Here is an 18,551-nt window from a genome sequence, read left to right on the forward strand (position 1 = left end):
TACAGAGTTGCGCGATGCAACACCGAAATACGAAACAACACCATACAACAAGGGGGAAACAATGATCACAAAAGAACTGCTTTGGCTTTACGAGACTGGTGGGTCCAAAAAAAAAAAAAAAGGGTTAATTTAAAACTCTAGCACGGCTTGTTAAAGATAACCCTGAGAGTGGGAAACAAAATCGTCATGACAACCACACGCACACCGGTGAAAACAGTGACAATCTGTGTAGCATGGAGATGGCAGCGACTTTGGTATATCATTTTGTCCACACTTCTGCATGAGCGGACATGCCCTCCTGTTTCCAGGGTTGTTTTCAGGGTCCACATGCAGAGTGCTTGGCTACACTTTCTGTTACCAAGACAGAGCCTGGTGGAGGGTGGAGTCCCGGTCCACAAAGAGCCAACGGCCCAAAGTAACAACCACACATGCATCTAGTCGCATGAGGGAGAATCGTTCTCATTGGGCGGGGAGGTTGAAGGGATGTCGCATCGCGCACCTCCGTTGACAAAACAAAAAAGGCAAAAGGTAAAGCCTATAATATATACACGGTCATAAACCATCAGCTATTGTTAAATATAAACTCCACTACATTAAATGAACATCCAAACCCAAACAGCGACCGAGGGTTCAGATGGTGGATCTCGGCAACTGTGGCTTTAAATGAACAGCACAGAGGAGACAAATCAGTCAGTGAAATGGATGGATATTTGTCCATGACTGATGACTGATATAGCCCTTAATATAGGTAACGTGAAAAACAGGAAGGCATAGTGGGTTTCTTTGGCAATGGGAAAACTATGGACCTCCAGTTCACTCATGCACAAAAGATCCCATATCCTTCCCCTCATCCCCGTCCCCCATTATTTTGTCCACATATGTATACAGATAAGCAAAAATGCACCTTAGCTTGAAGGTTAGAGAGCATTCTCTTGTTGGGAGTTCATTTTTTTGTCCTCCAAACACAAAACACAATTAAGATTAATCGCAAAAAAAAAAGGTTTCCTCATGCTTTTAAGCCAGGTAATATCACAAACTAAATGCAACCACATCCATGAAACTAAAAAACAGAATGAGCACAAAATCAGGTCTGGACTATTTCTTTTAGTGCTACAACTAACTAGACACACAATATTTGAAAATTCAACACAGCCACCCCACGGATACAAAACCAAGGCAAGTAAAACTCTACAGAACATGTGACGGTTTAAATCTCGTGGCTTTATATGTTATGAAACCACATCCTCCTCACATTCTCTAAACAAGCTCAGATGCTATTTGCCATCGATACAGAAGCACTTCCCTGCTCTGAAGCAGTCATGCTAGGAACAACAACTATTATCATTCAAAAGAAACTACATCTACTCTAATAAGGCAGTAGCACATCTATTTCTGCATACAGAGGCCCTATTTTATTGCGCAGATCCATAATAGAGACATTTGCTCTCTAGAGATGCAGCAAGGCAGCTTGAGGTGTGTTAGTCAAAAAAGAAATGCCTTATATTACATATGCTAATGGCTGTGCAGTCATGCTCACAGCGTAACAGCTCATCTGAAAAGGTCGTGGTCATGTTGGTTTGGCTTCATATTTAAGCACCTGCCCGACTATGGCAACACAAGGACGGAAAACAGCACAACGGCATGTTTGATTACGCCTGTTCCATGAACAGGAAACTACATCTTTCAATTTAAGCCTTAGACAGCCGTGCGTTCATTTAGCGTCACTCTATGTTGATATTATCGGTGCATCGGCCCAATTGCATTGGTTTCCTACTCTTCAGTCACAGCAGTACATGGTGTAGCTCAAATGGTAGAAACAACCACAACCGGTGCAGAGCTCCGCGCTGCTGCTAGTTGGAGGAAACACTTTCAGGGGCCACAGGACTGCACGTGTCTTACGATTATATACATTTATGTGCCGAACCCAGTGTCACGTCTTGTGAAGAATTTAATCTAAATGATTACATTAATTTCAATGCCTGAATAAATATATCTGGCACGCCTGAAATGTTAGCATTTACTCCCCCCCACTTTGTCAGCTGGCATTACTTTGTGAGCATGTGTGCTTGTGTGAAGCCGGAAGACCGACCTGAGTGTGTCCATTTTGACACATAGCATCAGAGAAGACAAAAAGTGGTTGAAGATTATTCCAAACCAATTTTTCTGTAAAAAGAAAATGTGACTTATCAGTTAATGCTCATCTCTCACTGACTTATCTGCTAACAGATCATAATTTTGTCCTGCAGTGGTTTTCCTAATGATGACAACCAGTTGCCACGGCTATACTTTGAATACACACTGTACAGCATATTGGGCAAGCAACATGCAACACAGAGAAGCATGCAGTTAATCACAATAGATTCTGCAGCTGTGCCAACATTGCACAGGGCCTGCATCCATCTCAACTAGCCCTCGGTCGCCAAAAATACCAAAATACCACTGCAAATCCCTCACACTGCTAAGAGCTACAGAGGCCACCGACACCGCACCAGATAACTAGCTACCAGCACCGCACAACAGCATAACAAGGCTCACACAAACACACCACCACAATGAAACTAGATCTAAAACCAGTCAATTTCTTTACCCCAACATCTGGGTACACAGTGTGTAGCCACAGTAGCCCACTATCATGGTGACAAACAGTTGAGCAAAGCAAGTAACACAACTGCTAGGAAATGCCAATGAACTCAAATATACACAGAAATTCAAGCCTCATGCAAAATACCAGTGCTTTTAATAGTTAATCCAACTCAGTGCTGAGCAAGTGTTACCAGATGCTACAGCGCTATACAGATATACAAACACACAAGACTCAACCCTTGCCTACTGCACTAGAATATCCACTCATTAGTACACACTCTAGCAGCCCCCGCCAGGAGCTTTGTTTCATTAATGGTGACACCAGCGGCATTTACAGAAGTGTAGCTGGTTATGAAATGAAAAAAAAAGCACATCCTTCGTTGTGACCATCCAAACTATATACTTGTTTAATAAAACACAAAGTCACCAAAAGGCTTTTCATTCATTACAAAACTGGTGGCATAGCCCTCTTGGCTATCTCTATGAATATAATGCAGTCAGACGCCGAAGTGGTGCACACAATCAATAAATCATTCAAAGCTGGTTGCTCCTTACCTACAGTCATGCTAATTGGTGACCACAGAGCTGTGGCGACCACAATATGTGTCAAAATGGAAGAAAAAAAAAAAAAGGACTGGGGGTGTACACAATTTAAAACACATAGACAAAACAAAAAAAACTCAACTCCTTCTCGTCTCTTTGCTCTAGTGTTGTGGGTGTATAGTCTCCCCCACTCTAGATGTGAAAGGTCCCACAGACTTCACACCAGATGCTGGTTGCCATGACCGCATAGCTGACATCATCAGGCAGCTGTGCCCTAGATTTCACAGCACACACAGCTTTGGGGAAAACCAATTGGTGTGCTCTTGTTAATTCGTCCAGTTTTCAAGAGGTTTGTTTTTGCCTCAGAGTCATAGTGGCGAGAGGGGAGAAATGTTGTTGACCGTGGTGGTATGCTCCCAGCTGACCATCCCACCAGGGTTAAAATATCAGATGGAAGGATGCCTGGAAACTTTCTTATCAAGGAGCGTGGCGAGGCGTAAAAACAGAAACACAACAGCAGTGCTCAAGGAGAAGGCAGAAGCAAGGGAAACAGTCAATTCTGGTTTCGGTCACAATCAGTGGCTGCCCTCTCACTACCCAGTGATGTCTCATTTAGCACTAAGGAGAAAACAGCAAATGGAGTAACGACATGTGTTTGTTGGTTTCCCCACTAAAGTAAAGCAATATTATGTGTCCACACAATGTCTTTTTTCCGAATCAGGAGCCATTAAGGATTAGTCATCATCATCATCATCATCAACAACAACATGCCTGTGTATTAATTCAAAGAGTTAAAACACAAACAGTCTCTGTTGCGGTGATGACGATGCAACAGAGATCTTGTCTCACCCTGCGTGGAGCACAAAGCCACGCTGGTTAGTTGCACTGTGCATCACACCATGTGGTCTCCAGTGCTGGTGCTCGCGCTCGCGGTCTGACTGGGCAGCTCAGAGGAGTGCTCTTTTTGTCTAAAAGTCTGCTGCCGATGCCCCGGGCAGCAGTCCTGACCGCTGACCTTGCACATGCGGTGCTCCTCGTCGCTTTCCTCCTCAAGCCCCGAGCCCTCGTCTACTTCTAGCTGGCAAACGCACACCTCAATCCCCGAGTCGCCGGTGACGTGGCGACGCCGAGTCATGAGCTCCTCATCCTCCTCTTCCGCCGCCATCAGCGCAGCCTGTGCGTTCCCCTCTGCCAGACATTGTGCTGGGACCGACATAGCCACGGCTTCCTGGTCTGATGATGAGCCTGAGGCCTGACTGTTCACACTAGGGTCTGTCTCAGGCAGGGGTTGGGGCACCGTGGCGTCTGGCTGGCTAAGTTGTGGAGGGAGTGCTGGAGCAGTCTCAGGAGGGTTTTCAGAGTAGGGAGGAGGTGGTGTCGGTGGGTGACCTACCACCTCTTCATAATCAGGGAGCTTGCAGTCGTTCCAGAACCCTGAAAGTCAGAAAATACAAAAGGGCTTTACCTTTCAAAGCATCATGCCCATAAGGGCAGTCATACATCCACGTAGAGCTGCAACAATTAATGGTTGAATCAATTAGCCAATCAACAAATAAAAAAAAAAAAGCATGAACAGAAAATGAAAAAAAAAAAAAAAATTGATATTCAATGAAGTCTTTTTTTTTGTTGCTAAAATGTCAAAAATAAATGAATCATAGGTCCAGTTTCTCATGTGTTAATTTTGCTGCTTAGGCCTCAATGACACTAAAGTGTTTTGCTGCTGATTGGACAAAACCAGGAGTTTGAATAGGTCAACTCAGGCTAGGGGAAATTGCGCGTTTTGATATTTGCCAACATTTTATGGAGCAAACAAGGAATTCATTCATTGAAAAAATAATCAAATTAATCAGTAATAATAATGGTTGGTTACAGCTCTACATTCATGCTCGCAACTGTTACATCTGTTGCTAACTATTCCAGACGTGTTCTAAAGGCAAACCTATTTCACAGATGGAACCACAAACACTTGGAACTACAATACTGTCACTTCACGCAATTGTTGTCCTAAAAACCACCTTTGGTGACTGAAGCTTCACTAGTTCCCAGACCCTCTGTTATTTCCTCTCCAAGGACTGACAGTAACAACAACCACTGTCAAGTCTCCCTAGGAGAGTCCATCTGGTAAATATCTCAAATGCATTTTGTAAATAATGTGACTTACTTTTGCATTATATATGCAGAAGAGAAGGTTGGAGATTATGCAACCGCTTCAGTAATGGCTAATCTAATATGCCATGGGCTTCACTTGTGTGTGAGCTGTGTACCTCCCTTATATCAAAAAGCCTATTCTAACCACTACTCAGAGCACTGGGATTCAAAGTCCGATTTCTAGAACCTGTTAATGTTGATTAGGGCTGCGACTCACGATTATTTTCATTGTCGGTTAGTCAGTTAAATATTTTCTTGAATAATCGATTAGTTATTTGGTCTATAAAATGTCAGAAAATGGTGAAAAATATAGATCACCGTTTTCCCAAAACCCAAGATCACGTCCTCAAATGTCTTGTTTTGTCAACAACTCAAAGATATTTAAAAGTCGACCCACATGCTTTGGTCCTGTCCCGCTCTGTCGGTGTTCTGGAAATCTATATTTGACTCACCTTCAGCATTCATATCCCTTAACATCCACCCGTCAGCCTTGATCGGACTGTTTGGTGTCCTGCCGACTGACCACCCACTACCATCCTATCTGGCGGAATATGTGGTTTTCTTGCGCTATGAACAAGGTGTGTGATCCTTAAGCTGTAGAGGCGCAACCCCCCCCCCCACACCTACATGAAAATATTTGTGACTGTGCATATTTGCCTATTTGTTTTGAAATCATTTCAAAAACTGTTGTAACATATGTTTATAATTCGTTTAGTACTATTTTTTGAATCTTTATCAATGAATTATTTTATCTTTTACTTTATTTTAATGTGTGTATATGTAGAGATTATTATCTCAATCACTTGAGATTGTCTTGAAAATTGCCATTTTCCATAATATATATATATATATATATATATATATATATATATATATATATATATATAAACTTTACTGTCAGGTGTGCAGAAACCAGAAAATATTCACATTTTTTAAGCTGAAATCCTTTTTTCATTCAAAAAAAATGACTGTTTATCAAACAATCGATAATCAAAATAAAGGGCAATTAATTTAATATTTGAAAACCAATCTATTATCTTTGCAGCTCTCATGTTGATTACACTGATTTGTTGATCTTTTCTGCACACACACTTTAAATTCCTCTTGTCTATTTCACAAAATAGCACTTCACACCCACATATCATTGACAGACATCAGTGGAAAACTAGAAATATATAAACATATCATTGACAGACATCAGTGGAAAACTAGAAAATATGTTGTCTCAAAACACAGCTTGACATGAAGATACATTTCAAATAAAGATAAATGGAACATGTCATTGGATACATTGGGTTAACAGGTTTATAGCTGCAATGCTGGAAGGCATGCCTAAGAAAAAAACCTAAAACATACCAAAGTATTTGGGAAAGGCTAATTACTACGCTCCCAATAATATCTTGTGGGAAGAGCTGCAAAACTCAGTATGTTACCAGGGTCGTTATGGAAGTACCTGTCTCTTTGTTGAGTTGTGTTCACATTCTTGACATGATTCAAGCATGTTCAATGTGGTTCTCGGATTGTTAACAAGTGTGTCCCTTGTCTAACTCCCGTTTGTGAAATAAGGGGATACAATATCAACCAGTGACATCAGGGTGGCATCTCTGCTGTCTGGTGCCCTTCTGACAATGTGAGACCATGACTTCTGTGACAACTTCGGGATGAGATCAACCCCTTAAATATATTTTTCTCACTCTCTCTCCCTCCCTCACAACAGAACAGAGAACAGCTGCTCCAAGGAACGTTTATGTATCTTGTGGATGTCATGTCTCTTGTGGATGTGAGTGCCAAAGATTGTGAGACTTGCCGCTGTGGACGTTTCATTGAATATATCCTGACTGAATAATACTGTGCATTCAAGCTGTTTACATGAAACCTGTAGGATGGCCTTAATTTGCCTGATAAGTAAGACTAAGGAGTGAAGTTATGTAAGAAAATCCTAGTCTAGAGCTGCAGCAATGCAATGATTCAGGGATACCTCGGAGCACACCCAGCATACACTGAATCCCCAGCGGGTCCTTGAGCAAATGAGGATTCCATTGGAGGTGGTGGATGAAGTTGTTTTGGAACAGATTATCTAGGCTTCATTGCTTACACTATCAAAACTCTTGTTTGTAGCACCTTGTCTGTATTGTGTTTTTATTCTGAAAGGCATCACTGACGACCCTACAAAGACTACTCACTTAGATTGAGGGGTTGAGGGGAAATGAAGGAGCTGGAGGCTCCCTGGTAGGCCATGAGGCTGATCTCACGTTGCCGTTGCTCCTGCTGAAGACGCATCTTAACCCTCCGGTGTCTGTAGGCACAGCAGCAGCTAAGCATGATGATCAGGGTCCATACCAACCAGAACCCTATGAGGGAGGACAAAACCAATGTAATTCAAATTTAAAAAAAAAAAGACAGGCAACACCAATCCTGAGGAATTTGAATATCAAACATCTGAATTCAATGGCCAATAGGAATGTGATTTAATAATTGGGAAAAGACACAAGAAAACATAGGAACTTACACCAGAGCTCGTAGTAGTAGGTGCAGCACTCTGTCTCTCCGCAGCAGTACCCCATGTCACAGCGGTACTGTTCATTGTTTACCCCAAAACAGAACTCCTTCCCCTTAAATACACAAAGCGGCATTCAAGTGAATGTCAACATTACACAAGCCAACAAGAAACTGCATAGCACGCTCTTGAAAGAATTTCTAGGACATTGTCATTTGTCACTTCAGTGCCACATACTTTTTGCACATTTTTAAACGTGTATTGTGACACTTATATAATATAAAATACAATGAGATTCGAATGGTACCGAGGCAATGCGAGCAGTCACTGCTAAACGTTGCCAGCGGTACAGGACAATTTTTTCATTTATTACTACAAAAACAACATTGAAAGTGAAAGTGAATTTGAAGAACAAAATGTATCAATAAAGCAACGCTGTTGTCAAACACTGTCAATACTTCAATAAATGTACAGATAAAATGCTAAATTGCTCAAGTACCATCGTGGGTTGTAATGTCGTTTTGAACTTATTTTGACATAAAACAGCAAGTAGCTAGCTAACTATATCAAGGAAGGAAATTTGACCAACTGGGACTGACTGTCGTGTCTAACTAACGTTAACGTTAACATCAAGAACTCTAACGTTATTAATTAACAATAGAAACAAGCACGCCAACACCGTGCAACGTTATCAGTTAGCAACGGCTAAACCTATTCGTGATACCCTTGGTTCAAACAGTAAAACTGAGGAATTAAAATAAATCAGTGGATCTTCGAGTTATAGCTTAACTTTTCTGACAAGTTAACTCGGAATATGAATGAAAACTTTGACTAACTGACGTCATCCACAGCATACAATAGCTAACCGTGCCCAGTTTCCTTTGTGGAGGAAACAAAAAAGATCGGTGGAAGGCCTTCACCCATCCCAAGAGCAGCGGCCTCGGCTGGAAGAATCATCCGGCCCCGGGAGCTCTAGCGGTGGCTTACCTGCACCAGACAGGTCCCGGTACAAAGAAGACCTACAATGGATCCCAGTGCTTTCTGCGGCATCTTTCTGGGTCTTCGACCGGAATCATATAGCAGTCGGTCGAATCGATGACTTGTTGAGGTGACTGCAGGTGGCAGTTGCTGGTTAACCTTTTAGCCTGTCGCATTCGAACATGTTTTTGTTGTTCCTTGACACGAAACAGCACCAGTAGTAACATGAAACGGAGTCGGCGGTTGAACTCCAGAGGGCGCTGTGTATGCGTGTGGAAAACCCTATTTCATACAGTCTATGGTGAAATCGGAAGAAGTGATACCAACTGAAGTGTTACAGAAGTTTTATATCTTTGTTTCGAGTCCTGTGTCTTGAACTGGATCGGGGATGATGCTTTAAAACTAAATATAACTTCAGTGCAGAAGATTGGCCTGCTTAGAAACGTTAAGACCAAAGATGCTTATCTTTATTTCCCATTCAATTGTATTAATAATCGTATTCGCGAGGTAACGGTATCTCTCACTTTGCACCGCAATTCTCAACACAGACGTTAACCTCTTTCTCACTTAAAGCTTTCTCGAAACGACCCTTTGATTGAACAAAATACATTTAAAAAAAAAATAATTTTCGTACTTTCATACTCGTATTAAGAATTTGAAGCAATTTCCAAAAAATTAATTCAACAAAATTAACCGATCAAATAACGAATGCCAATTAAGTTTATTCTTTATGTATTCATGAAGAAGCCATACAAATATTTGTAGGGTCATATTTTGCTGTAACCCTGACGTCACGGTTCCCCTGGCAACAGAAGTTAACAGCTGGGAAGCATGGTTAGAATGTTGTTAATCTATTTAGTCTGAGCAAAGGGACACAACACCAACACCTGAGGAAACATGGTGAGTCATAATGGTTTTAGTTTCTATTGGTATTGAATGATAGTAGGCCTAGTTGTTAAATCAGTTGTTATATGACATAGGCGTGTTCCTGAAAACTGTTAGCTGCAGCCGGCAAGCCCTACTTGGCAGGGAATGGGGCACCTAAGTAGTTTAAAGAGAAAACACTGCACTGGTTTTGTGTCAATGATAATATGGGTTGTCACTAAAAATAGCAATTGCAAAAAAGTAATAGTTTTCATTTAAACAAAGGGGATCATTCAATAACAAGCATATTTAATTTGCAGGCTATAGCACTTTTCAAAACAGTTGTTACCGAGGGAGAAAGAAAGATAATAGAGATAAACAGGAGACAGAGAAGACAATATATGAAATCATGAAGACAAACTGTACAAATCGCATATTCCATTGTGTGTGTGTGTGTGTGTGTGTGGGGGGGGGGGGGGGGGGGGGGGGGGGGGGGGGGGGGGGGGGGGGGGGGGGGGGGGGGGGGGTGTTGATTCAACACTATAAATAAAATTGAGAGGGTCAAGAAAAAGCCAAACACTGTTATATGTCAGTGCACATGAGGTCATAAAGTGCAGTGACAGCAGAAGACACAGCAAGGTAAATGGTTTGACCAAAAGCCTTCCTTACCAACCAACTCACTGTGCCCATGCTTAATCTTCAAAGCCAATGAGAGCTTTTGCTCTGACACGTGTAGGTCACTACAAGCAGCTAACAGTTAAGTCCATGCTCTGGAGGGTTCTAGGTCACTGCAAGCAGCTAACAGTTAAGTCCTCGTGCTCTAGAGGGTTCTCGTTGTGGGGTGAGTGTTCAACCACATGTATGTGCTGGGTTCCTCTGCCGACCCCTGACGCCATGCTGGCCTCTGATGACTGGTGCTTTATTTAATATAGTTTAGGCCATCTAACAATGGTGAGAAAAGGTTTGCAGGTTTGTTTACGTCATCTTTGAACCTGCTTTCCCACTGAAGGCTCTATTCCAATCCCCCTGCAGGGCCTGTTGTCCATTCTTCGGAGGCTAAAGCAGTCTCCAGAACAGGAGGTGCGTTTACTGTTCCTCGGCTTGGACAATGCTGGCAAGACCACTCTGCTGAAACAGCTGGCAGCAGAAGATATCAGCCACATCACCCCCACACAGGTACAAAGAGGCACACACTCACAGACATCTACTAGCTGTGTCACACACTGTGGAGATGTCATCTTTTCACAGTTGTTACACATTTCCTCACACATTTCTTAATTTTCCAGTCAAACAGTATTCCAAATCAGACTTTAAATTTATCTGAGGTGAATAAAGCATTAAGCATCCACTTTATGTTTCAACAGGGCTTCAATATAAAAAGTGTTCAATCATCTGGCTTCAAGTTGAATGTTTGGGATATTGGAGGTCAGCGCAAGATCCGCCCCTACTGGAGGAATTATTTTGAGGACACGGATGTACTGGTAGGTTCTTAACCTTACTGGTGCTATTGCCAAAATTCAACAGTTGTCCTCACAATCCAGTATTTCTTACAGGGTATGAACCGTTTTTTATGTAATATCTGTGACTGTTGATTGCAGATCTATGTGATTGACAGCTCAGACAGGAAAAGGTTTGAAGAGACAAGCCTGGTGAGTTACAAATGACACTTTTTTTTTTTTAAATAAGTGCAATGATAAGATATTGCTTGTGTGATTACTAAGGACCGTATTCTCATTATAGAAGTGCAGACTCAAGTTCAACCATATTTCATAATGGTGTTGGGTGCAATTAAAGCCAAAAATGATTATTTAGTTTCCAGCTCAACCAGTACACACGTCACTGACTATGTGTGTATCTGTTCCTTCAGGAGCTGGCTGAGTTGCTGGAGGAGGAAAAGCTTGCTGCTGTGCCACTGCTAATCTTTGCCAACAAGCAGGACCTGGTGACAGCCTCCCCAGCGTCTGAGCTGGCAGAAAGTCTCAGTCTGCACACTATTCGGGATCGAATGTGGCAGGTCCAGGCCTGCTCAGCTGTCACTGCTGAGGGAGTGCAGGTAAATACAGTACACACTGCAACAAGCCAGGGTTGTGACAGGTTGGGCCGCAGAGTGGCACCAACCGTCTTTGCAGCCAGTTTCACAACTCACAGAATTTGTAAACTTTACTTAAATGTATAAATATATTATGTCTATTTATCATATACTCTAAATGTTAAATCTGAGAACAAGACTACTTCCTATGCAAACTATAAATATTATTTATAAGATCGCCCAGATTAAAGGTCCGGAGTCAAGCATGTTTCTAAGCACCTTGCGGATGTGTCTTCATCATATGTTATCAAATAGTTCAACCTATAGCAATGTCATCCCCAGCCACAGTCATATTTTGAAAATGATGATGTCATATTTCCCTGGACATCACCAGTAAACTCTGGCTTATAAACCTACTTTTAAGCCATGGCTCACTAATTTTCATAGCACAAACTAATTTTCTGCTTCTTTCTAGGATGGCATGACCTGGGTTTGCAGAAATATAACGTTGCGGAAGAAATAATTCAGGAAGCAAAAGATCCATGAAGAATTGCACTTTACATTTGACCTACACAGTCATCATGTTGTGTTATTTTTTCCATGAAACTTTCTCTTGTCGTTCTGTCTTCATTTGGCAGTATAAAAACTAAGTAGACGTTGTCAATACAGTGATGTTCTTCTTATCCCTGTCAATGCCTCTCATTAAATGTACATACTGTATATATTAGGTTGGTTTATTTAAATTGTTGTTTCAGCACACAATTATTTTTGTAATGTACTCCTTTTAATGCAATGGTATGTAGGCGTCCACTGTATTAATAAAAGCCAGTATTATTCAGTAGTCTGTGTGGTGGCTTCTTGACTGATAGGTGCTGTACGCCTGCAAGTCTCTCTACCTACAGCTAGAGGGCGGCCTTGCGCTATGTTGTCTCTCACAGTCTTATGCCCAATTATCAAATCCCCTACTTCCCATGAATGATGTGACATCCTGTGCCATATTTGATTTGTTTGTTTCATAATCATAGTTTCTTTAATCAATATATTAGTATGCTCTATTGCCAACCACAAAGTCTAGGTTTGAAATATGAAGCCATAAACAAAGCAGTAATTCATTTAGTGATGCTTTGATCTTTTTGCTCATTTACACATTCGCAGGGCGGCTTATGGTCACACTGTTCATGCTCAGGGACAGAAATGAAATCAGTATCATGAACAAAATGACCATAACACAGGAAAAATGCACACAGGAAACAGACCTCAATACATCTCTCTTGCATACACAATACAGAAGCACCTTGGCCATTCAATTACTCAACAATTCACCTTGTTCACCATGATTTACCACAAGGCAATTGCATTTTCTGTCTATTTTTATATTTTGTCTTTTGCAGCACATTTTCCACAAACCCCACTAATCTGAACTGGCCGAGCGCTCCGCTGTGGTCCTATAGGGCATTTACATACAAACCTTTTCCAGGACTAATAGCTCTCCAATACGATTTGCATTTATATAGCCCTCTTCATACCAACATGATTTGGCGCCTTTGCCCATGATAGAAATAAACCTCCTCCTTTGGCCTTGAGTTATTGCCCTGCTGCTGCTGGAGAGTGTTTTCATGTGCGTCCCTCTATGTATGTAAGGGTGGCTGATTTTAATATGTCAGAGTTGCTTGATCCTTCGATTGAGACTGAAACAAGTGCAGAGCCTCAAAATGGACCTCATAATGATTCAGTATGGGCTTTGCTCCCATGTGGTAGTGTACTATCTGCAATACAATACACTTGAATGTTGTTGATACAGTGTGGGACACTTGACTAGGCCACAGAGTCACAAGTTAAATATTAAGCCCCAACTGATTTTCGTGCCTACCCTTATTCAGTGAAAGCTGCTTTCAATTTGCTTGTACAAATGCATTCAACACTGTTACAAGGCTCTATCAGTGGTACATCAAAAGAGAGAGAAAAAAGTAATGCATAAGGAAGTGAAAGTCTACCATGTGAGACTGAGAATAAAATGCCCCCTCTCTCCCTTTGGACTGCTTAATCATTGACATCTAATCCATGTGATTATCACCCGACCTGTAAGCAATATTCCCAATTACACATGCCAATAGTATGTGCATCACACGGCAAACACTGTGAAGTGCCTTTAAATCCCAATATAAAACTGGATTTAGCAAATAGAAGAAAGGATTGGATCAACCAATCCTTGTTACCTCTGGCTCTATCATCAGCGAGGTGAGGGGCATTCAGGCCTGCAAATGGCCATAAATCATGGGACTTTCCCCAACTACTCAGGCCAGCACACCGGTCTCCCACACAGGGGAAACGAAGGGCAGGGAGTCTGATGGACTCTCAGGGCCAAAGAGAGAAAAAAGGGGGAGGCAAGATCCTGTGACTTAATTAAAGTGTTGTATATCTCACACAGTGTAACTACAGCTCAGTCACTTTGGTGTTACAGCAGCAGTGTGGGATACATCCGCATTGAGGAAAGTGTTTCAACCTCAACCACATCTAAAGAAAAATGCATGCGATTTTAAATTGTGTGTGGCTACTGCCATAAGGAAATACATATTTAAAGACTGTTGGTGAAGCAAACCTATGCTTTTTTTTTTACATGCAGTTTATGTGACCTGTCATGTCGTTGACCACACTGTCTTTTTCTTCTTTCAGCAGACGGAGTAAGACCATGATTACAATGGTATTGCAACACAGGTAATTCAGCAACATAATATATTGCAAGGCAAACATCTACAGTACACTAATATGTCTGTATAACAATTGCGGGAGGAGAAAAACATGAAATGCTTCAAAAACAATCCTGAATAGAGACTGCTTTAAATTGAGAAACAGTTTTTAACAAAGTGCATCAGTCTTAGCATTTTTTAACAGTAACAGCTCTGTTGCCTAACTCCATAATCTTAACAATTTTTTAAAGGTGGCTAAAGGCTGGAGTGAAGACATCACCAAAGGCTCTGAGAAAATGTTAGGGACATTTTTCCAATATATACGTTTTTAATTTTTAATAGACCACACAATTAAGCCATTACTCAATAAAATAATTGGCAGATTAATCAATAATTAAAATAATTAGTAGCTGCCTTCATCAGGCATGGGAACCATGCCACTTGATGCCAAGTGGATTGATAATGTATCATAAAGTTGTTATTGTCAATGTATCGGTAATATCTTGCAAGGCAACCTATGTTACTGATAATTGGTTCCACCCCTATTCAACCCAATAAAAAAGGAACGTATTGTCTAAAGTGTTAAATTGTCTAATGTTAAGGAGCATAAATACTGGACTAGCTGCGGCTGAATCCCTCAGATGCATCTTCACTCGGCCTGGGCTTGCAATGTTAAAAGTGTTCAACTGTTTAAATAAAACTCTAATGTACCTTGTAAGCTGCTACAACCAAAATGAATCTGGCTCATCCCTCCAGTAACAATTACAGTGTAGGGGATAGTTTGTTTGGCCAGAACAGCATCCCTCCTGCCTCATTCCCAGGGCAATCCTTTATGATTAAGCAGATAAGTGCTAGTACTGGATGATAAAACAAACAACAAATGTCCACATTCCTCTCATAGCTCCTTTGATGTGTGTGTGTGTGTGTGTGTGTGTGTGTGTGTGTGTGTGTGTGTGTGTGTGTGTGTGTGTGTGTGTGTGTGTGTGTCTCTCTCTCTCTCTCTCTGGGGCTCTTACCTCTCTGAGCTCCCTTTGCTATAATCAAACTGCAGAGTCATAAACAGCAAGGGATAGGGACTATAAAAATGATTGGGAGGCTCTATCAGCTTGGGGACAGAGGTTCACACCTCGTAGCGGGTCAGACTGGTCAGATTGTGTGGGGGTCGGCCTGGTAGGGGGTCCATGGCTCTGTTTGATGCTCCTGAGAGAGAAAACAGAAGAAGAAGAGATGGTGTAAGGGTGAAGCACGCGTTATGTGGTGATAGAGTCAGATGCGAGAAACATTAACTGACTTTTTAGTAGGGAATTAGCTGGGATCTGAGCAAAGTATGTAAAGGTCTGAGATAAGTCTTATGTGTCCTGTTTAGGTTATGCTTCTAGGCTTTGTGCACAAGTACATTCTAGTTTATTAGGGAACTATTTTATCAATTATGAGAGTTCATAATTTTGCACCAGTTTTGACCATCATGGTGAATTGTGTGACGGGAACCTTCAGATATTTTGACTTGGGGAACAAACTTGTGAATTTGACTCAAAAGCAGCTCACTACAAATTTGACATTAATTAAGTGTATGATGTGGTTCGTGTTTGAATGGTTGTTCTGCTGCTCCATTGCAAGTTTGTCAGTTTAAAATAAAGGATAAGGGCTTTAATTTTTTCTCCTTTGTTTTAATTTGGAAATACACAACAGTATGTGAGAGCCATTTCCTCAAAATAACCAAATATTGAGTGCATGTCTGTACAGTGGATGACAATTTCCAACTTGAGTATATCAATTTTAGAGAAAAATGATTTCCACTTGCTAATCATGTCCTTGTCACACCTTTGTGTTAAAGTAGAGTCACTGCAAATCACTGCAATTGGAAACCAATTATGTCCAATAGATAATAACATGGGTAAACTGTGAAGACCATGAATAAATGACTGTCTCGCTCTTCACTAGCAAGAGGTCATAGGTCATACTCTTGACCCCTCACCGACCCTTGACTCAAACCTGCACTGGGAGGAAATAACACTTTCCACCGTCCAAAACGTTCCCAGATTGACTGATTGCCCTTATCATGTGACGGATTTGGTCCAATACTCTTTTCACTGTCTTTGCTCCCCCACACTCCCTTGTCCCTCCCCGGTACTCATAATACGACTTTTTATCACCTCTCGCTGAAACAGAGACCCGTCATTACAGCACACGCTGACAGCTCCTCACACATGCATGGATTTTTACATTTGACTCAATCCAGGGGCTTACTTTACTGTAACCGATTCAATATTCCTCAAATGAGCCGACAGATCTATATACACGCCACAGTGGATGGGATGATCTATAGCCCGGCCTTAATAGATTTCCCAGGCCTCAGAGACTGGCTAGTTTAGGAGACAGGGCATAATTTGTGCAATAAAAACATAATTATTCATTTGACATGCTTGATAATTTATGTTCTTAGGCATTACAGCTAATATGTGTGTGTGAATTTTGTGCGTGTCTGCATGCTGGAACTGTGTGGCCTCCGGATTGGGCTTAACTATCTACTCATGAATCCATTTATAAATTTGTGTATTCCTAAATTCTTAACTACTACCTCCTTCCAGTCTAGTGATTACTAAATCAATCAGCACCATTACAACTTGAATAGTATTAAAGACTTAAAGGTGGAGTCAGCTATTATAATTTAATACATGTGTGTCAAATTTATCAAATGTCGTCTCACGATACGCTAGCTGTCTGGTCTGTGTGTGCCCTAAAAGAAAATGTATAAATAAGAAACAAACAAAGTGGCTCAGACCAAACCACACGACTCTATTCCAGCTACTGGTCCATGCCCATGAGAAACAGAGCTAAATCATGATGAAACGTCAATAACATCGGAGATGTTACCTTGCCAACTTAGAATAATAGTTTGTATTTGTTTCGGTGTTGAGTTAAACGATCAACAATCTTTCCCCAGAATCGCTGACTCCACTTTTACATGTTAAATCATTTACTTAGAAACATCGGCGTCCAATATAGCTACATTACAGCAAAAAATAATTATAGTGGACCAAACATTATAACTTACCAAAATACTTAATGTAAATGTAGGCATGAATCTGTTTTGCATATGCAGACAAATATGTTTGAGTTAATAGTATTCACATCATTCAGAGTGATAGGGAAATAGCTCATTTAAGCTAACGTTAACCTAACCAATGTTTAGGCTAATGCTGGCTAAACTTTTTTCAATTTTCCGGGTATTTGTAAGTCTACATCCTTATTAAACAGCAAGTGAAGTCACCTGAAACATTTGAACTAGCAAGCAGTGTTTATGTAGTTAGTTTAGAGTTAGAGAGAAATACCACATTAAGCTGACGTTGACCCAACCAACATTATTTGGATATTTAGGCTAATGTCACATTGGCATAACATTTTCCACCTTGCAGTAGATGTAAGTTTACATCATTATTAAACAACAGTGATTAAGTGTCGGATCAGTTATGTTGACTATACCTCTTTTACGCATCAGTCTAAATGGGTATTATGCTAGCAAGCTAACATTTTGTCAGTTGATTCATACATCTGACAGTGACTTGGTGTGAATAATTAGTAACAACTTATCTCTATGGGAAAACTAGTTTGTGTGGTGCAACCCTTTTTAAACGTAGAGATATAAAGTAACAATAAATATCAACTTAGTAAACAACAACATTATGACTAGGCTAACTTGTAGCTATAGTGAAACCGCCTCCCAGACCAGATGCCATTTTAACAAACTGACAACAAATTAAGCCTTATCTTTAAATAATCTATATTTCCTGCAACAGTTTGACTAAAAAATGTATGTGTATGATGTTGCTTTCATATCATAAGTAAATTACAGCAGAACAGTGGTGTGCATTTGTGCACACATCTCAGCACTGTGTCTGGCAAATCGTGATTTTGTCTGTCTGTGTGTCTGTGTGTCTGTGTGTGTGTTTGTGTGTGTGTGTGTGTGTGTGTTATCAGAGAGGCAGAGGCAGTGGGGAAAAGGAAAATATTGTTTGTGTTTTTATTTTGTTTATCTCTTCCTGCCTTTTATGGCCTACGCTGAAGCTTTGCCAGCACCAGAGAGGGTAAAAGAGAGGGAGAGAAAGAGTATTCTCAATTTCCTTCTAAAAAGAAAATTCATTTGCAGTTGCTAATGTAATGTCACCGTTGTGTTTACTGAGCGTGGATGATGTATAGGGGATGTTGCATTGAGTGAGACTGC

The 18,551-nt window shown here is 41.0% G+C and overlaps 2 protein-coding genes across 3 annotated transcripts; one reads left to right on the forward strand and one right to left on the reverse strand.

Annotated features, from left to right (window-relative positions):
* Positions 1-2,720: 2,720 nt before the first annotated feature.
* Positions 2,721-9,010, reverse strand: wbp1 (WW domain binding protein 1). The gene is made up of 4 exons (XM_034895843.1): positions 8,759-9,010; positions 7,784-7,886; positions 7,458-7,625; positions 2,721-4,560 (listed from the first exon to the last, which is right to left on the reverse strand). Exons 1-4 carry the CDS (start codon positions 8,819-8,821, stop codon positions 4,019-4,021), a joined length of 876 nt encoding a protein of 291 aa, XP_034751734.1. The 5' UTR covers positions 8,822-9,010; the 3' UTR covers positions 2,721-4,018.
* A 380-nt stretch (positions 9,011-9,390) lies between these two features.
* On the forward strand, positions 9,391-12,478 carry LOC117959015 (ADP-ribosylation factor-like protein 3). 2 transcript variants are annotated; one of them, XM_034895844.1, is made up of 6 exons: positions 9,391-9,649; positions 10,646-10,789; positions 10,978-11,094; positions 11,212-11,262; positions 11,481-11,666; positions 12,118-12,478. In XM_034895844.1, exons 1-6 carry the CDS (start codon positions 9,647-9,649, stop codon positions 12,163-12,165), a joined length of 549 nt encoding a protein of 182 aa, XP_034751735.1. In that variant the 5' UTR covers positions 9,391-9,646; the 3' UTR covers positions 12,166-12,478. The 2 variants fall into 2 exon arrangements, with proteins under 2 accessions (XP_034751735.1, XP_034751736.1); XM_034895845.1 differs by lacking the exon at positions 11,212-11,262.
* The last annotated feature ends 6,073 nt before the right edge of the window (positions 12,479-18,551 follow it).

This window comes from Etheostoma cragini, chromosome 16 (assembly GCF_013103735.1).
Source record: "Etheostoma cragini isolate CJK2018 chromosome 16, CSU_Ecrag_1.0, whole genome shotgun sequence".
Lineage (NCBI taxonomy): Eukaryota > Metazoa > Chordata > Actinopteri > Perciformes > Percidae > Etheostoma > Etheostoma cragini.

Bases quoted from the DNA above. Each gene is read 5' to 3' on its own strand.
- wbp1 (XM_034895843.1), bottom strand. From the start codon at position 8,821: ATGCCGCAGAAAGCACTGGGATCCATTGTAGGTCTTCTTTGTACCGGG. The intron at 7,887-8,758 runs GTAAGCCACCGC...TGTGTATTTAAG, and splicing joins CCGGGACCTGTCTGGTGCAG to GGGAAGGAGTTCTGTTTTGG. The intron at 7,626-7,783 runs GTAAGTTCCTAT...CCTCCCTCATAG, and splicing joins CTACTACTACGAGCTCTGGT to GGTTCTGGTTGGTATGGACC.
- LOC117959015 (XM_034895844.1), top strand. The intron at 11,263-11,480 runs GTGAGTTACAAA...CTGTTCCTTCAG, and splicing joins GGTTTGAAGAGACAAGCCTG to GAGCTGGCTGAGTTGCTGGA. The intron at 11,667-12,117 runs GTAAATACAGTA...GCTTCTTTCTAG, and splicing joins TCACTGCTGAGGGAGTGCAG to GATGGCATGACCTGGGTTTG.